The following is a 19,210-nucleotide window of genomic DNA, read 5'->3' as shown; positions in this document are numbered from 1 at the left end:
GTTGTGTCTCCATGTTCATTTGTTTCTAGGTATTTTTTGAGTTCCCCTTAGATTTCTTCAGTGATCACTTGGTTATTAAGTAGTGTATTGCTTAGCCTCCAGGTGTTTGTATTTTTTACAGATCTTTTCCTGTAATTGATATCTAGTCTCATAGCGTTGTGGTTGGAAAAGATACTTGATACAATTTCAATTTTCTTAAATTTACCAAGGCTTGATTTGTGACCCAAAATATGATCTATCCTGGAGAATGTTCCATGAGCACTTGAGAAAAATGTGTATTCTGTTGTTTTTGGATGGAATGTCCTATAAATATCAATTAAGTCCATCTTGTTTAATGTATCATTTAAAGCTTGTGTTTCCTTATTGATTTTCATTTTGGATGATCTGTCCATTAGTGAAAGTGGGGTGTTAAAGTCCCCTACTATGAGTGTGTTACTGTTGATTTCCCCTTTTCTGTCTGTTAGTATTTGCCTTATGTATTGAGGTGCTCCTATGTTGGGTGCATAAATATTTACCATTGTTATATCTTCTTCTTGGATTGATCCCTTGATCATTATGTAGTGTTCTTGTTTGTCTCTTCTAGTAGTCTTTATTTTTAAGTCTATTTTGTCTGATATGAGAATTGCTACTCCAGCTTTCTTTTGGTTTCCATATGCATGGAATATCTTTTTCCATCCCCTCACTTTCAGTCTGTATGTGTCTCTAGGCCTGAAGTGGGTCTCTTGTAGACAGCATATATATGGGTCTTGTTTTTGTATCCATTCATCCAGTCTGTGTCTTTTGGTGGGAGCATTTAATGCATTTACATTTAAGGTAATTATTGATATGTATGTTCCTATTCCCATTTTCTTGATTGTTTTGGGTTTGTTATTGTAGGTCTTTTCTTTTGTTGTGTTTCTTGCCTAGAGAAGTTCCTTTAGCATTTGTTGTAAAGCTGGTTTGGTGGTGCTGAACTCTCTCAGCTTTTGCTTTTCTGTAAAGGTTTTAATTTCTCCATCAAATCTGAATGAGATCCTTGCTGGGTAGAGTAATCTTGGTTGTAGGTTTTTCTCCTTCATCACTTTAAATATGTTCTGCTAGTCCCTTCTGGCTTGCAGGGTTTCTACTGAAAGATCAGCTGTTAACCTTATGGGGATTCCTTTGTGTGTTATTTGTTGTTTTTCCCTTGCTGCTTTTCATATGTTTTCTTTGTATTTAATTTTTGACAGTTTGATTAATATGTGTCTTGGTGTGTTTCTCCTTGGATTTATCCTGTATGGGACTCTCTGTGCCTCCTGGACTTGATTAACTATTTCCTTTTCCATATTAGGGAAGTTTTCAAGTATAATCTCTTCAAATATTTTCTCAAACCCTTTCTTTTTCTCTTCTTCTTCTGGAACCCATATAATTCAAATGTTGGTGCGTTTAATGTTGTCTCAGACGTCTCTGAGACTGTCCTCACTTCTTTTCATTCTTTTTTCTTTATTCTGCTCTGCAATAGTTATTTCCACTATTTTATCTTCCAGGTCACTTATCCGTTCTTCTGCCTCAGTTATTCTGCTATTGATCCCTTCTAGAGAATTTTTAATTTCACTTATTGTGCTGTTCATCACTGCTTGTTTGCTCTTTAGTTCTTCTAGGTCCTTGTTAAACGTTTCTTGTATTTTCTCCATTCTATTTCCAAGATTTTGGATCATCTTTACTGTCATTATTCTGAATTCTTTTTCAGGTAGACTGCCTATTTCCTCTTCATTTGTTAGGTCTGGTGGGTTTTTACCTTGCTCCTTCATCTGCTGTGTGTTTCTCTGTCTTCTCATTTTGCTTAACTTACTGTGTTTGGGGTCTTCTATCGCAGGCTGCAGGTTCATAATTCCCGTTGTTTTTGGTGTCTGTCCCCAGTGGCTAAGGTTGGTTCAGTGGGTTGTGTAGGGTTCCTGGTGGAGGGGACTAGTGCCTGTGTTCTGGTGGATGAGGCTGGATCTTGTCTTTCTGGTGGGCAGGTCTACGTCCCGTGGTGTGTTTTGGGGTGTCTGTGGACTTATTATGATTTTAGCCAGCCTCTCTGCTAATGGGTGGGGTTGTGTTCCTGTCTTGCTAGTTGTTTGGTGTAGGGTGTCCAGCACTGTAGCTTGCTGGTTGTTGAGTGAAGCTGGGTGCTGGTTTTGAGATGGAGATCTCTGGTAGATTTTCGCCATTTGATATTACGTGGATCTAGGAGGTCTCTTGTGGACCAGTGTCCTGAAGTTGGCTCTCCCACCTCGGAGGCACAGCACTGACTCCTGGCTGGAGCACCAAGAGCCTTTCATCCACACGGCTCAGAATAAAAGGGAGAAAAAGCAGAAAGAAAGAAAGAGGATAAAATAAAATAAAATAAAGTAAGATAAACTAAAATAAAGTTATTAAAATAAAAAATAATTATTAAGAAAAAAAAATTTTTAACGTTAAAAACACACACACACACACAAAAAAGCAGACAGATGGAACCTTAGGACAAATGGTGACAGCAAAGCTATACAGACAAAATCTCACACAGAAGCATACACATACACACTCACAAAAAGTGGAAAAGGGGAAAGAATAATAAATCTTGCTCTCAAAGTCCACCTCCTCAATTTGGGATGATTCGTTTTCTATTCAGGTATTCCACAGATGCAGGCAGGGTACATCAAGTTGATTGTGGAGATTTAATCCGCTGCTCCTGAGGCTGCTGAGAGAGATTTCCCTTTCTCTTCTTTGTTTGCACAGCTCATGGGGCTCAGCTTTGGATTTGGCCCCGCCTCTGCGTGTAGGTCGCTGGAGGGCCTCTGTTCCCGGCCCAGACAGGACGGGGTTAAAGGAGCAGCTGACTCGGGGGCTCTGGCTCACTGAGGTTGGGGGGAGGGAGGGATGCGGATGTGGGGCGAGCCTGCGGCGGCAGAGGCCGGCATGACGTTGCACCAGCCTGAGGCGTGCCGTGCGTTCTCCCGGGGAAGTTGTCCCTGGATCCCGGGACCCTGGCAGTGGCGAGCTGCACAGGTTCCCTGGAAGGGAGGTGTGGAAGTGACTTGTGCTCGCACACAGACTTCTTGGTGGCGGCAGCAGCAGCCTTAGCGTCTCATGCCCGTCTCTGGGGTCCACGCTGATAGTCGCAGCTAGTGCCCTTTAAAGGAGCTAGAGCTCCTTTAAGCTGTGCTCTTAATCCCCTCTCCTTGCGCACCAGGAAACAAAGAGGGAAGAAAACGTCTCTTGTCTCTTCAGCAGCTCCGGACTTTTCCCGGACTCCCTCCCGGCCAGCTGTGGCGCACTAGCCCCTTCAGGCAGTGCTCATGCCCCCAACCCCAGTCTTCTCCCTGCACTCCCACAGAAGCCCAAGCCTCAGCTCCCAGCCCCGCCCATCCCGGCGGGTGAGCAGACAAGCCTCTCGGGCTGGTGAGTGCCGGTCGGCACTGATCCTCTGTGCGGGAATCCCTCCAGTTTGCCCTCCACACCCTTGTTGCTGTGCTCTCCTCTGTGGCCCCGAAGCTCACCCCCTCCGCCACCCGCAGTCTCTGCCTGCAAAGGGGCTTCCTAGTGTGTGGAAGCCTTTCCTCCTTCACAGCTCCCTCCCACTGGTGCAGGTCCCGTCCCTATTCTTTTGTCTCTGTTTTTTCTTTTTTCTTTTGCCCTACCCAGGTATGTGGGGAGTTTCTTGCCTTCTGGGAGGTCTGAGGTCTTCTGCCAACATTCAGTATGTGTTCTGTAGGAGTCGTTCCACATGTAGATGTATTTCTGGTGTATCTGTGGGGGAGGAAGGTGATCTCTGCATCTTACTCTTTTTTTTTTTTTTTTTTTTGCGGTATGCGGGCCTCTCACTGTTGTGGCCTCCCCCGTTGCGGAGCACAGGCTCCGGACGCGCAGGCTCCGGACGCGCAGGCTCCAGACGCGCAGGCTCAGCGGCCATGGCTCACAGGCCCAGCCGCTCCGCGGCATATGGGATCCTCCCAGACTGGGGCACGAACCCGTATCCCCTGCTTCGGCAGGCGGACTCTCAACCACTTGCGCCACCAGGGAGGCCCTGCATCTTACTCTTGCACCATCTTCCCCCTCTCTCGGATTCTCAGTCTTGAGTGTCTATCAGACCTTTAAGATAACCTTTTATGTCCCTTCCTGCTCTGGCATTGTGTTTCAGTGAAGGATATAAAACTCAGATCCAGTAAAAAATAAAATTTGATATTGGTGTGATGCTTGTTCCTTTTGTGTGGTGGAATTCATTCTCTAAACCTCATCACCGTGAATTATTTGGAGGAAAAAACTTGAGGCCAGTGATATTTGATGTCCCTCTGTTGTTGTTTTTTTTTTAATTATAAAAACAATTTTTAAAATTCCAGATGATAGCCTAAGTATCGGTCCTAAATTAAACTTTTGTGCACATAACTAAATACTGTTTACATCTAGGTTGTTACTGAAATCAGCCAGACCTGGGCAACCCTGGAGTTCTCTTATGAAGTTCACTCTCGGACAGGCATTCTGTTACTGAAGTTTGATGAACAATTGTTTGAAACTCTAGAGAACAACCAAGTAAGATGGATATTTTATTACAGATTTTTTCATTTTAAATTATGATTTTAGATTTTTCCCAATTTCCAATACTCAGTATTTCTTTCTTCATCCATTGCGCATCTGCTTGTACCAGGCTCTAGGCATAGTACCATTTGGGCTCAAAAAGTATGAACACTTGTTCTCAAGGAACTTGCACTTGAGTAGGGAGACAGAGACAAGGTTCCAAAGGGTCTTGTAAGGTGGTGGTACTTGTGCTGAACCTTGAAGGTTGGGCTGGTATTCAACAAAAAATGGTGATCAGAAAAGGGTGTTATAGGCAAAGGGGACAATGTTAGTGGCATCTTGGAATGCCAGAAAGTACCTGCCCTTCAGAGGTAATTTAAAGAGTTTGGTTTCCTTAGGATATAGATTTTCTTGATAGGAGTAATAAAAAATAAGGCTGGAGGGACAGTCCAGAGCGCAACCTATGTGGTCTTGAATTCTAAGGTTATGAGTTAGCATCTCTTTGGACATGAGAGATAAGAAAGATGAAAGAGACAAACTCTCCAGAGGAAATAATAGCAGTAGTGTTGTTATTATTAGACATGGAGCACTTAGGAAAGAACCTGCTCTGAAGAGATGATGTTCTGTTATTTTTGGTGTATTTAAAGTGAGGGACATTGATGTAAAGGTGGAAAGTCTGACCCACAGCTCAGTGCAGAGGTTCAGTCTAGAACTATACTTTGGGCGGTCATTTTTGGTGTCTTGAGAATTGATGAGCTAGATAATGAGAGGTAAAGAAGATAATCCAGCTGAGAATAGAGCTTTGGGAAAAGTTGCATGTGGTGAACAAGAGCAGGAGACATAAAGGAGGCAGAGAGAGAGAGAGTGGGCAGAGAAATCGTAGAAAAAGAAGACTATAGTATCAGCAATCACAGGATAAGTTTCTCCTCCAAAGGAGAGTCAGCTGTCATGGAAACAACCTAAGCATCCATTGACAAATGAATGGATAAAGAAAATGTGGTGTATATACAATGGAATATCATCATTCTGCCATAAAAAGAAGGAAATCCTGCCATTTGTGATGACATGGGTGGATTTTGAGAGTATTATGCCAAGTGAGGTAGTTCACTCAGAGGAAGCAAGTACTGAATATTCTTGCTTATATGGGGAATCTAAAAAAGCTGACCTCATACAGAGTAGAATGGCAGTTACCAGTTTCTGGGGCTTTGGGGAAGTGTAGAGGTATTGGTCAAACGGTCCGGACCTCTGGCTATAAGATGAATAAGTTCTGGGCATCTAATGTACAGCATGGTGACTGCAGTTAACAGTAGTATATTATATGCTTGAAAGTTGTTAAGAGAGTAGATCTTAAGTGTTATCAACACACACATGCACACACACACACACACACGGCAATTACATGGGTTGTGGAGGTGTAAACTTACTGTGGTAACCATTTCACAGTATATACATATATCAAATCATCACATTGTACACTTTACACTTACACAGTGCTACATGTCAATAATATTTCAATAAAGCTGGGGCGGGGGAGAATAGTCAAATGTATTAAACACTTAGAGATGAAGGAGGATGAAAAGGAGCTGTTCTCAGTGACTTCCTGGAATTTCAGTGTCAGAGAATGATGGCAAGTGCTTGCTGAACTGCGCGACATTAAAGCAAGGCTTGGTGTTAGGAAGGCTGCAAAGTTTGGTAGTAAACTCAAAGAGGAGGAAAACAGGAGCTTGAGGTCTTAGCAAACTGGAAGGAAGTTTGTTTCGTATTTTCAGTGTTGAAAAAAAAGACCCGTAACCTTAGAATGATTAATAGGCAGATACCCCAAGAAGAGTGAGAGAGGATGAAAGAATATCAAGTTTAATTCCTAAAGCTGCACCCTGGTGCACAATATTTTTTCCTGCCTTGTGGCCTTCTTCTAGAAGACACATTACATGTAGTTGCTTATATTTGTCTTTTTCCTTTTGGAAAGAACATGTTATTATGTAATATTTAATGCCATTAATTCACTCACTTAGCAAATACTTACTGAATGCCTGTCGCATGTATCGTGTGCTAGGTCCTAGGAATCCAGCAATAAACAGAAGAGGTGTGCTCCCTCATGATGCTTACAGACTACCAATTTAGATGGTATTTGAAATTCTTTGCCTTTCTTTTAGGTTCAGTTACAGACTCTGCTTCAAAGCAAGTATGTGGAATATTTCATTGAGCAAGTCATAAGCTGGCAAAACAAATTAAACACAGCAGATTCGGTCATCTTTACTTGGATGGAAGTACAGCGCACTTGGTCTCACCTAGAAAGCATCTTTGTTTATTCAGAAGATATTCGGATTCAGCTTGTGAAAGAGGCTCAAAGATTCGGTGGAGTAGATGCTGAATTTAAGGTTCGTGGAAGAAAGGCTGTTTTCTATCCTAACAGCTTTGTCCAAACAATATAAAAATCTTGTAAAGAAACATGATTTGGAGTACTGTATTTATGAAAAAAATATATATTTGAATTTCAGGAGACAAGGTCAGGAAACTTGTCTGTGAAGGGTCAGATAGTCCATAGTTTAGGCTTTGTGGTTGTATATGGTCTCTGTCATAGCTCAGCAGGGCTGCCATTGTCCTGTGAAAGAAAACATAGACACTACGTAGACAGATGGGTGTGGCTGTGTACCAGTAAAACTTTATAGACACCAGAAATTGAATTCCATATTATTTTCATGTGTCACGAAGTATTATGCTTCTTTAGGTTTTTTTCAACTAGTTAAAAATGTAAAGACCATTCTTAGCTTCAGGCCGTCCGAAACCAGGCAGCAGGCCACATGTTTCCCAGAGGCCTACACCAGCAGTAAGGCCTGGGAAACAGATTCATCTTCATGAAGTAAGAGACTGAGGAGGGGAAACCAGTAACAAAGGTATACTATCAGTTACTGGTTTGTTTCATAAGAGCCACAGAGAACACATGGAGATGTACATATAATAAATGATTTGAGAGACTTTAAGCAGAGAATAATGGTGTTACTTTTTATATAGAAATGGGGATGAATTCCTTTCGTCTTACTAGCTAAAGAAGAACACCAGAGGAATTCTATTTTATTTAACTTTTAAGGAGGAAAGAGTGGGTAGATTGTTTCATATTCATCTCATTTTCCAATGTGAGTGTATTCTTTAAGATTCTGATTTTCTGTCTATTTTTTTGTGCGTTTGGTTTAGAGAGAAATTCTGCCTGGACCCAGAGTGGTGGTAATGCCTATCGATTTATATTGATAAAAACTATGTGATTACACTTTGTTTTTGATGTTCATCTAAAAGTTTAAAAGCAGAACAGACATGGTGTTAGAAATCTCATTTATCTTGCTTTCTCGTAGTTTGATTGTTCTTCACTGTTTAATTCCCTAAATGGATGAAAAATTTAGAAAAGTTATTTCTAATATCAATGGCTCCATGTTTTACTTTCACTCAGGAGTTAATGTTCAGGACAGCTAAAATAAAAAATGTTTTAGAAGCAACATGCAGACCTAACCTCTATGAAGAACTTAAAGATTTACAGTACAGGTAAGAATAAAACTACAAAGTGATCAATTTGTTATACTTCTGAGATTTCTTTTGAATATCTAATAGTATTTGAATATCTAATAGTACAACCTCTACTAAATTATTTTATAATTTTGCTTATAGTTATCTAGTTGCCTTATACATATTAGGTGGTACATATATTTTGTGAGTTAATGTAAACAGATCCAAATGTATTTCTGTTTTCCAAAAAGGAATATCATTATAGTAAAATTAGAATATCCTAGTATCAAGAGAATCAGCATGATTGTTTCATCAATTCTTTTATCAAAGTATCCTGCAAATATTTATTAAGCAGCTACTGTATGCTAGGAACTGGGATTGCACTCATTTTAAGTCCTTTATTTTGTATATAGTTTAATTATACTAGAAATTATCCTTAGACAGCATGTTAGTATTTTTGAAATCCTTGTCCTAGAGGGCATTTGTAATTTTCATATAAAATTATACAACAGCTAGTGGTCATAAGAATATTCTGGCTTTTGATTAAAAATGGGCAGATCAGCCACTAAAAGAAGAGCTTTGTGTGGAATTGTGATCACTTTTTATTGTAAGGCAGAGGAGCCCTCTAGATGAAAATATATATCACATACAATTATTTCATAATCTGGAAGTTTTTTAGAGAGAAAGTTGGCCATAATTTTAAAAGTGTGGATTTCTGCAGAAGTTAATTATTTCTTAGTGATCTTTGAGGGTTTTGGGGGCTCTGCCTCTGGGTCATCTCTGCTCTGCTAAGAAAATAATGTGGAAATGATTCTGGATCTTATGACTCTTCTGAAAACCAGAGAGAGTTGAAGGTGCTTGTGTTTTATAGACATTCAGTGGGAAAAGGAAGACCCTAAACCAATTACATGTTAAGTAAAGCATTTTGTGCTCAGGGCGAGTGATGCCAAATCTGGTCTTCTCTCCTGCTGATGAGAAGTGTCATTAAAAGAAGGGTAAAACCTCCCTGGTGGCGCAGTGGTTGAGAGTCCGCCTGCCGATGCAGGGGACACGGGTTCGTGCCCCGATCCTGGAGGATCCCACATGCCGCGGAGCGGCTGGGCCCGCGAGCCATGGCCGCGGAGCCTGTGTGTCCGGAGCCTGTGCTCCGCAACGGGAGAGGCCACAGCAGTGAGAGGCCCGCGTACAGCAAAAAAAAGAGATTGGGATTGACACATACATACTACTATATATAAAATAGATAAATAATAAGGATATATTGTATAGCACAGGGAGCTCTACTCAATACTGTGTAACGGCCTATATGGGAAAAAAATCTAAAGAAGAGTGGATATATGTATATGTATAACTGATTCTGTTTTCACTGTACACCTGAAACTAACACAGCATTGTAAATCAACTATACTCCAATAAAATTTTTTTTAAAATGTCCACGCTTCCCTCCAAAAAAAAGACAAGTGACAAGTAACATCAACTTAAGTCTGATCTATATTTAGTCTCAACTAACGATGGGTGTGTGTGTGTTTCTCCTCCCACTTGGCATGACTTGTACGCAAGTCATGAACAAGACGATGATGTCAAAGAGAAGGAGGTAGGCTCCATGTTAAATGGTGAGCTTCTTGTGGTGAATGGACAGATGAGAGGCTCTGGGTTTTGGTGACATTTTAATAAATGAATGGGCAAGATATGCTTACAATGATTTTTCATTCCTGCAGGCTTTCTCTTTGTGAAAAAGCTCTTGCTGAGTACCTGGAAACCAAGCGTGTGGCTTTTCCGCGCTTCTATTTCATCTCTTCCGCAGACTTACTTGACATTCTCTCAAAGGGAGCTCAACCTATGGAGGTAAATATTTGTTTTTGAGAGTCTTATATTATCCTATGTTAGCTAAGGACTGTCACAGTTTCTTTATCATTGTCAAATGCCACCTACCATGTCACATGTGCCAGGAGCCAGAAAATATGCAATAAGAATTCTTAATGCAGCAACAGTGATGTTAGAAGTGATGCTCAAGGAACTAGGAAAGGTAAATGCCTGCTTCTCAACACAAGGAAGGGACAGCAAATGTACAAGGCTTAGGGCCCTGCAAGAAGTTAATGGAAGAAACACTGGCTCCAAACCCCCAGAATTCTGGGACAAGGACTGGAGCTCCATTGGTTTGCAGCTTTCCTGGGGAGACTGAGTCACTGGGAACGAGATCATTGCTGGTACCTTCTTACAACAACCTTGACTCCAGAGTAACCTTCATAATTGAAGCTGGACTAGGCTTCAGTGCTGTCAGAGGTGTATTGGTATATTTTCATCCTCTACCTAACACTCTAATTTTCTCCTATCCATTCAAAAATAATGTAGCACCCATGACAGTAGGTAAAGCAAATAAAAGCAGCTCTTATCTTTTGTAATCTGAGAGCACAGATCAGAGACCAAGCTTCGTGCAAATCCCAAAGCTCTCCTTCCTCTAAACATTTAGCGGATGTTGCCTTTCATTATATCTGTTCAGTTGTTCACATCCATTTAGATCTTAGAATTGTTACAACTGACATAGGCAGTTACTCCTAGACTTGACCACATATCACAGATTATTTTGAAGCCAAAGGTTGTGCTTTATCATTGTGGATTTGTCTCCATGTACCTGCTCTAGGTATTTTTCTGCCATTTTCTTTGGAATATGTGTCACGTAACACTACGGTTTCCTGAATTCTACTGTTCTCTCAACACAGTATTTATCTTATTTCTCTCTCATTCATCATTTCTCTTTGGAGCTAAATTCAGATGGATGGCTGTTCTTGCTGTTGGCAATACAAGTACAATCTTGCTATTAAGAGCAAAGTTGTTAGTCAGCTTTGGCAACATTTTCAGGATTACCACTCAGGTATCATTCTGTATATTTATGCTAACTCCCAGATGGCTTTGTAAATAAAATCCATCTAATTAGATTGACTTGGAATCCAGTACCTCCATCTCTCATTTATGTCAATGACATGTAAATTGGATGCTTTGGGGTGTTTTTTTTTTTTTTAAGTAGTTTAAACATGGCTGTTACTACCACGTTTAAGCTTCAGTAATCTCCTGAGAACCTCCTCGTGACTGGCAGCTGGACCCTCTGCCCAGGGTGATCATATGAGATAGAGGATGTCATGTTCTATTCCAGGTACATGTTCCTAAACACTTGCAAATCTGAAATACTTAGAATGCTGAATTTTCACTATGTAAATTAGAGAGACGCATAAATCTGTAAGTGGGAACATGGCTTTTCTTTTACGTTCTTTAAACATAATAAACACATATGTGACTGTTTTATTGAACAGTATTAATTATCCAGAATATAGACATGAAAGAGTTTTATCTTTCTACAATTATTAAGCTCAAATGTGCCCTGCTGAATGTCTTTACACTGAGTAACAGGTCCCTTTATAACATCTTGGATAGGTACTGTAATGCTCCGGTCCCTTTTTATTATTAAAAATTAAAGAAACCCAAAGCAACTCAACAAGATCTAGTTTAAAATTCCAACCTCACCTCGGTGTCAAGACCAGGCTTTTACATAATGAACTTGGAGTTAGGATCTTTTATTTCTCCTCCCTGTCAGTTTACCTTGGGGAGGAAGGAAGAGTGTCATCTGTCAGTCATTGCCCTTTCTTAATGCATATTCCTGCTTCTCTGTTTGGCAGTGGCTGTCGACCTTGACCCTTGACAGCCAGTACCCACAGGCTGGGTCTCTTGTGGAACAGGAGCAAGTCCTCAGGGGGCAGGGGGAACCCCTCCAGGGGCTATATACTGCAGAGACAAGTCCATCTCAGCACTTCCAGCTCTTGCCCTTGGCAATGTAATCCACCATTTGTTATATCTTCTTCCTCCTTTTCCGCCTAGACAGATGTCCGAAGTAGTGACACATCGCAGATTCACTTGCTGCAGGCATCCGTAGTTTCTGTGAGTGTTTCTCCAACCCCTCTCAGTGGACAACTTAAAGGGCGGAGATGGGGGAAACAGCCCTTCACCTTGAAGCCCCAGGAGGAGTGAGGTAAAGCCAGAGCATCCTCCTCTGGGCTGCTAAATCACAGGTGTGAAGATGTCCACCTGTCCCCCCCTCCTCCCTGCTGTACTTTCCCAGAAGGGGTGTATGGAGGCAGATGATGGTAAGGCATTGAGATGTGTCTTGTCAAGCCCTGGAGGGGCCAACCTGTCCTCACTCCTGTCTGCTGTCTTCAGAGCATGCACTTGCCCGATGCCTCTTTGTCCTTAATTGAAGTCCTAGGTTGGTGCTAGAGGAGCAGATGACTCAATATACACTTGTCACCCATTCTCTTTATGTCCTTTCAAATCATCAAAAAGTGCTTCAGGCCTTAGACAACCTGTTGGCTCAGGGATACGCCTCCCTGATGCCAACATTGTTTTTTCATTATCCTTCCTAAATTACAGGATGAGGTTTTGCTTTTGTGTATATATATATATATATATATATATATATATATATATATATATATATATATAAACTTAAAAGATGTACCTTTAAAATCATTCTTTTTATTTTCACAGCATCACTTCAGTATTTCAGAGTGTTATTGTTAATATCAGTGCGACTTACTGTGGAAGTCTTCCTGTCTACCTAATTCATAGTGTTTTAATCATAAGTTCTAAACCCCTGAATCTCAGGTACATTTCTCAGTACTAGTACTAGTACCACTCTTTAATGAATGACTAGGTAATGTAAGCCATTAAAAAGATTTTAAATTTTAATGTAGCTGAATATTGAAGTCCCCGCATAGAGAATCTCCTAAATGGCTCACAGCCATGCTGATGAATACTAACAGCAGTGCTGTCTGTGTCATATCAACAAAAGGAGGTGGGGTATTTCTGCTTACCAGCTGAAGGGGTCTGGCTATGTAGCTCCAGGGTGAATGCGGTACACAGTTCTCCTGACCTGCCAACTTTGAAATGGTTCGATTTTTGAAACATTTTGAAATTTGAGATACATTATTTTGAATTGTGCTCAAAATGTGATTTCATTGAGATCCTTTTGTTACACGAGTTAAACGTTGAACAATCCGATTTCACCTCAAATGCTATCACCCTTTTAGGAAAGGTTTGTTATTAGCGAAAGTGTTTAGCTGCCTCTGAGGTGCAAATACCACCTGGGAGCAACTTGTTGGGGTGAAGGATTGAAAAGGAGCTAAGGATGAGTTGAGTCATCTAGAGCCACAGTCAACTTCTTTCCCTGAAGTGGTTCTGCAAAGTCAAGGTGTGATCTCATCTCTTGGTCACTTGCTGTGGAATAGTTAATGCTTTTAGCAGTTATGCCAAAGGGCCTAGCCTTGCTACACTCTTTCTTTCATCGTCAGAATCAGTTTCAGGCCACCAGACACAGCTTTTCCGTCTCTGCCTTTTGTGCTAACATCCTGAATGTGTGCCCTGTACTGTGACGGAGATAACATGGCAACTGCAGCTTGTGGGATAACAATGCAATTGCCCCAGAAAAGATGACCCTTTGTGGGCAGATGAGTCATGCTGACATCTTGTGAATGACTTGAATTCCTCAGGCCCCCCTCCTCCACCCGCCACACTCAATTTAAGCGTGTTGGTCCAAGTGAGGGTTTCTGCAGTTGATTGTGGAATTTGATCAGCCTGAGTACATCAGCCAGGGAAGTCTGATATTACTACATCCTGCGTTCTATAAGCAGAAATGCCCAATTTAAGATACTTGAGTTGGAATGTCAGAGTGATGAAATCAGTGTGTCTAGAATGCCTTCGGTGGTTTTCAGCTGTTGGTAAGTTTGGTTAAGGTCAAGTTTTAAAGACTTTTCTCCTAGAGTTCACCCTGACCTCCCAGTGGCATAGATTATCTAAAGGACTGAGGATGTGGCTGTGCTGTGTGTAACTTCCATGGTCAAAATTTCTGGTGGTTGCTTATGGAAATACAAACTTAGAGGTATATTTGCAGGGTTAATGGTCATAATGCAGTAGTTATGAAGTTGCACATGATTCAATATTAAAATTCGGTGCTTTCTCCCCCACCTTAGAAAAACATCCTTTTGTATTTTTCAATGAAACGAATGTAGTGGTTAAAGTCAGCCCGAGTAACATCAGTTGGCCCCATTGTGCCCTTCCAGGTTGTGATACGGTGCCTTGAAATAGCTGACAACTTGGTGTTTTTAGCCACTGGGTCCTTATGACTTGAAAGATCTTTTTGTCCTAGAAGAGTTGGCGCATTTTCTCTTCCTTCGTCTCCTATGTGATGATGAGTGAAAGCTTCCCCATGATAGAGGTATACTAAAGAACGACACACTTTCCATGTGATCAGCTGCATTTGTGTTGTGTGACGGGGGGTAGCCATGGGCCGCATGTGTGGCTGTTGGGCACCTGAAATGTGTCAACTGAGGGGCTGAATTTTTAACTACAATATGTTAGAAAAACTGATCTTTGATTCAGTTATTGGAAAACAAGTTTGAAACAACTAGAGTGTGACTCTACTTTCGCAACTGTGTATTTTGTGAAACATAAAGACAGATCAAGTATTTCTGATGAAAAATCCAAATTGAGATAAGCTGTAAATGTAAAATATGCACCTGGTTTCAAAGACTTAAAGATAAGAAGGTAAAATATCTTATTAGTGATTTTTCTATTGATTACATATTCAAGTGACAATACTTTAGATACATTAGGTCAAATAAAATACATCAGAATTAATTTCACCTGTTTCTTTTTATTTGTTTTAATGTGGCTACTAGAAAGCCACTGCTGTGGCAGTTGAAGCCACAATGCATTTTTGAAAATGACAAGATCAGGAATATATATGCTCAGAAATGTTTAATGTTTGCATCAAAAATATCCTTCAGTGGCATTGGACCAAATCTACATAAGAAGAAATCTGCCAACTTGTCTTTTGAGAAATCCCCCAAATTGCAGTATGAGACAGATGGCACTCAACTGATACCCTTAATAGAATGTCAGTATTGGCACTTGGACAGGTGCTTATGAGAAATGGGCTTAATATTAGGTAATAAAAAGAACTTCTGGTTCTTGAAGGGGGCAAATATCTAAGATCCTGCATCCCCACAAGCTCAGTATGTTGCTGGATAGTGCTTCCATTTGGTTATCTCCATGGTAGAGTGAAGGTGCCTCACCATCTGAATCTCTGGAATCAGGATGATGCAGCTCAACACTCACTCATAGTGTGTCACAGCCTTCTTGACATGGATTAGTCCTCCTTAGACAATCAAGAGAGGGAATTCCCTGGCAGTCCAGTGGTTAGGACTCTATGCTTTCACAGCAGCGGGCACAGGTTCGAAGGGGAATCCTGCAAGCTGCACAGTGCAACCAAAAATAAATAAACCAGTAGCTCTTAGACAATCAAGAGGAAAAAAACTCAAGATGCAAGTGGTTAGTTGGCTGCATGCAAGAGTGAATGACTTTTAGTTGAAATAAAATCAGTCAAAAATCACTACTTTGGGCTTCCCTGGTGGCGCAGTGGTTGAGAGTCCACCTGCCGATGCAGGGGACACGGCTTCGTGCCCCGGTCCGGGAAGATCCCACATGCCGCGGAGCGGCTAGGCCCATGAGCCATGGCCGCTGAGCCTGCGCGTCCGGAGCCTGTGCTCTGCAACGGGAGAGGCCACAACAGTGAGAGGCCCGCGTAACACAGAAAAAAAAAAAAAAAAAATCCCTACTTTTTTATAGTGAGTAGAAGGTTGGAGGGCTCGTAGGTACCTACAGTGGAGGGAGGGGGTTGCCCTTGAGTTTAGGTTGGCACTGAGGATGAAACAGGGAAGAGGCAGGAAAAGGGAACTTTACTGGAGCTAGACATAATAAGCACATTAGCCATCCATCAGAAGATAGAGCTAAACATAATAGGCATATTAGCCATCCATCAGAAGGTAGAATAGTAGGAAAGAACAGAGACCTTGAAATCATGCAGACGTGAGTTTAAATCCCGGCTCTGTTGATTATTGACTATGTTACTGCTTTACCTTTCTGAACCTCAGTTTCCTTATATACCAAATGGGGAAAGCAGTAGGTACTATATCTTTGATTTCTGAGCAAGCAGTAAAGCAAACATGTAAAGAACTAAGAAAACTGCTAACATAGAATATAAAAATGGCCACAAATTCCTCCTCTCCCTTCATCCATGCCATTTCAATGTGAAGCTGAAATTTGCATCAAGGGGTAGAGCTTATTTCTCCATTTGGCTTCCTGTGTGACTTGTTTTGGCCAGTGTATCATTAACAAGAGGCTTGAAAAGCATTTGTACACTGCGGCTTGCCCTCTTGCTGCTCTTTGGAAACCTATGGCCACCTCCTCATGAGTAAGCCAAGGCTAGCCTGCTGGATGAGGAGAAGCACATGCCCATACCAAAGCCACCAGCTGGACAGCCATCACACACATGGGAGAAGCCATCGATCACCAGCAGAGGTATGAGGGTGCCCAGCTGGGACCAACTGAAAGAACCCAAAAGCCCCAACACAGAATTGTGAACTCTGAAATTGTTGCTTTTTTAAGCCACTAAATTTTGAGGTGGTTTGTTACACTGCAAAAACTAGTTGATGCACGTTATATATTCACATAGACATGTCTAAGTACAGAATGTACAATCATTAATATCAAGGATTTTATGTGCTACTGATGTAATATAAAAGATTTTACCTGAAATTCAAAAAAAACCCCAAAATGATAAATATCAAGTACTAATCCATGGAGCTAGTTTTCTTTATTTTCTTTCTTTTTATTTTTGTTTTGTTTTTCTTCTTCCTGAAGATACCTTCGTATTAGCTATGCATTGTTTTGACATTTGTGAGTGTGAGAGAACTGGTGAAAATATCATGAGTTGGTGTGTTTCTGAATCTTTGCTAGGCTGAAATACTCTGCCTAGTAATGTGTTCATTTCCCCCTCTTTTTTCAATTTGTACAGATATTTTGTCAAACTCTGACATGATTTTTCATTAGAAAAACACATACATTCACATGATGAGCTATCAAGATCAAACCTATCAAAAGCCTAAGATTAAAAAGACTCACAGTACTAAATAATGGTAAGGATTTGGATCAATGGGAATGTTCCTATCTAGCCAGTGTGATTGCAGATTGGTACAACCACTCAGGAAACCTGTTTGACAATATCTTCTAAATTTGAATATAATAATACATTATAATCCAGCAGTTCCTCTTCTTAGTGTATACTCAGCAGAAATGTATACATAGATGAACCAAAATATGTGACAAGAATTTTCATAGCTACATTATCCATAACACCCCCAAACTGGAAATAATCCAAATGTCCCTGAACAGAGTACCACATAGCAATGAAGAAGAAAACTAGTGCTATACATAATAACATGAATAAACCTCACTAACATGATGTTGAATGATAGAAGGCAGACACAAGAGTACATATTGTATGACTCCCCTTATGTAAAGGTAATATCCATTTAAAAAAAATTTATTAGAGTATTGTTGATTTATAATGTGTTAGTTTCAGCTGTATGGCAAAGTTATTCAGTTATACATATATTCATTCTTTTTCAGGTTTTTTCCCATGTAGATTATTACAGAATATTGAGTAGAGTTCCGTGTGCTATACAGCGGGTCCTTGTTGGTTACCTATTTTATATATAGTAGTGTCTGTATGTTACTCCCAAGCTCCTGGTATATTCCCCACCACCACCACCACGTTTCCCCTTTGGTAACCATAGGTATGATTTCAATACCTGTGAGTCTGTTTTTGTTTTGTAAATAAGTCCGTTTGTATCATTCTTTTAAAAATTAGATTGCACTTATAGATGTAGAAAACAATTTTATGGTTACCAGGGAGGAAAGGAGAGGAGGGATAAATTGTGAGATTGGGATTGACCTATACATACTACTATATATAAAATAGATAACTAATAAGGACCTACTGTATAGTACAGGGAACTCTACTGAATACTCTTTAATGATCTACATGGAAAAGGTGTCTGAAAAAGAGTGGACATATGTATATGTATAACTGATTCACAGTGCTGTACAGCAGAAAGTAACAACATTGTAAATCAACTATACTTCAATAAAACTTTTAAAAAGAAAAAATTTAGGTTCCACATATGAGTGATATCATATGATATTTGTCTTTCTCTGATTACTTCAGTTAGTATGATAATCTCTAAGTCCATCTGTGTTGCTGCAAATGACATTATTTTGGTTCCTTTTATATGGTTGAGTACTATTCCATTGTACATCTGTACCACATATTCTTTATCCATTCCTCTGTCGATGGACATTTAGGTTGCTTCCATGTCTTGGCTGTTGTATATAGAGCTTCAGTGAACAATGGGGTGCATGTATTTTTCGAATTATGGTTTTCTCCAGGTATATGCCCAGGAGTGGGATTGCTGGATCATATGGTAGTTCTATTTTTAGTTTTTTAAGGTACTGCCATACTGTTCTCCGTAGTGGTTGTACCAATTTACATTCCCACCAACAGTGTAGGAGGGTTCCCTTTTCTCCACACCCTCTCCAGCATTTCTTGTTTGTAGACTCTTTGATGATGCCCATTCTAACCAGTGTGAGGTGATACCTCATTGTAGGTTTGATTTGCATTTCTCTAATAATTAGTGACGTTAAGCAGTTTTTCGTGTGCCTCTTGGCCATCTGTATGTCTTCTTTGGAGAAATGTCTATTTAGGTGTTACACCCATTTTTTGATTGGGTTGTTTGTTTTTTTTGACATAGGGCTGCATGAGCTGTTTATATATTTTGGAGATTAACCCCTTGTCAGTCACTTCGTTTGCAAATATTTTCTCCCATTCTGTGGGTTGTCGTTTTGTTTATGGTTTCCTTTGCTGTGCACAAGTCTTTAAGTTTTAAGTAAATCCCATTTGTTTATTTTTTTTTTATTTTCATTACTCTAGGAGGTGGATCCAAAAAGATATTGCTGCAATTTATGTTGGAGAGTGTTCTGCTTACGTTTTTTTCTCAGAGTTTTATAGTGTCCAGCCTTACATTTAGGTCTTTGATCCATTTTGAGTTTATTTTTGTGTGTGGTGTTAGAGAATGTTCTCATTTCATTCTTTTACATGTAGCTGTCCAGTTTCCCCAACACCGTTTATTGAAGAGACTCTTTTCTCCATTGTATATTCTTGCCTCCTTTGTCATAGATTAATTGACCATAGGTGCATGGGTTTGTTTCTGAGCTTTCTGTCCTGTTCCATTGATCTCTATTTCTGTTTTTGTGCCAATACCATACTGTTGTG

At 40.4% G+C, this 19,210-nt stretch overlaps 1 protein-coding gene across 1 annotated transcript in view; it reads left to right on the top strand.

Moving 5' to 3' along the window:
• Window positions 1-19,210, top strand: part of DNAH11 (dynein axonemal heavy chain 11) — a 313,208-nt gene that overhangs the window by 78,466 nt on the left and 215,532 nt on the right. The window contains exons 25-28 of the mRNA XM_060108331.1: window positions 4,393-4,515; window positions 6,654-6,878; window positions 7,943-8,034; window positions 9,711-9,837. Of these exons, the coding sequence (XP_059964314.1) occupies window positions 4,393-4,515; window positions 6,654-6,878; window positions 7,943-8,034; window positions 9,711-9,837 (567 nt within the window). The remainder of the gene's footprint in view (window positions 1-4,392; window positions 4,516-6,653; window positions 6,879-7,942; window positions 8,035-9,710; window positions 9,838-19,210) is intronic.

This window comes from Mesoplodon densirostris, chromosome 9 (genome assembly GCF_025265405.1).
Source record: "Mesoplodon densirostris isolate mMesDen1 chromosome 9, mMesDen1 primary haplotype, whole genome shotgun sequence".
In the NCBI taxonomy this organism is placed as follows: Eukaryota; Metazoa; Chordata; class Mammalia; order Artiodactyla; family Ziphiidae; genus Mesoplodon; species Mesoplodon densirostris.
This window is presented reverse-complemented; position numbering and strand designations above follow the sequence as displayed.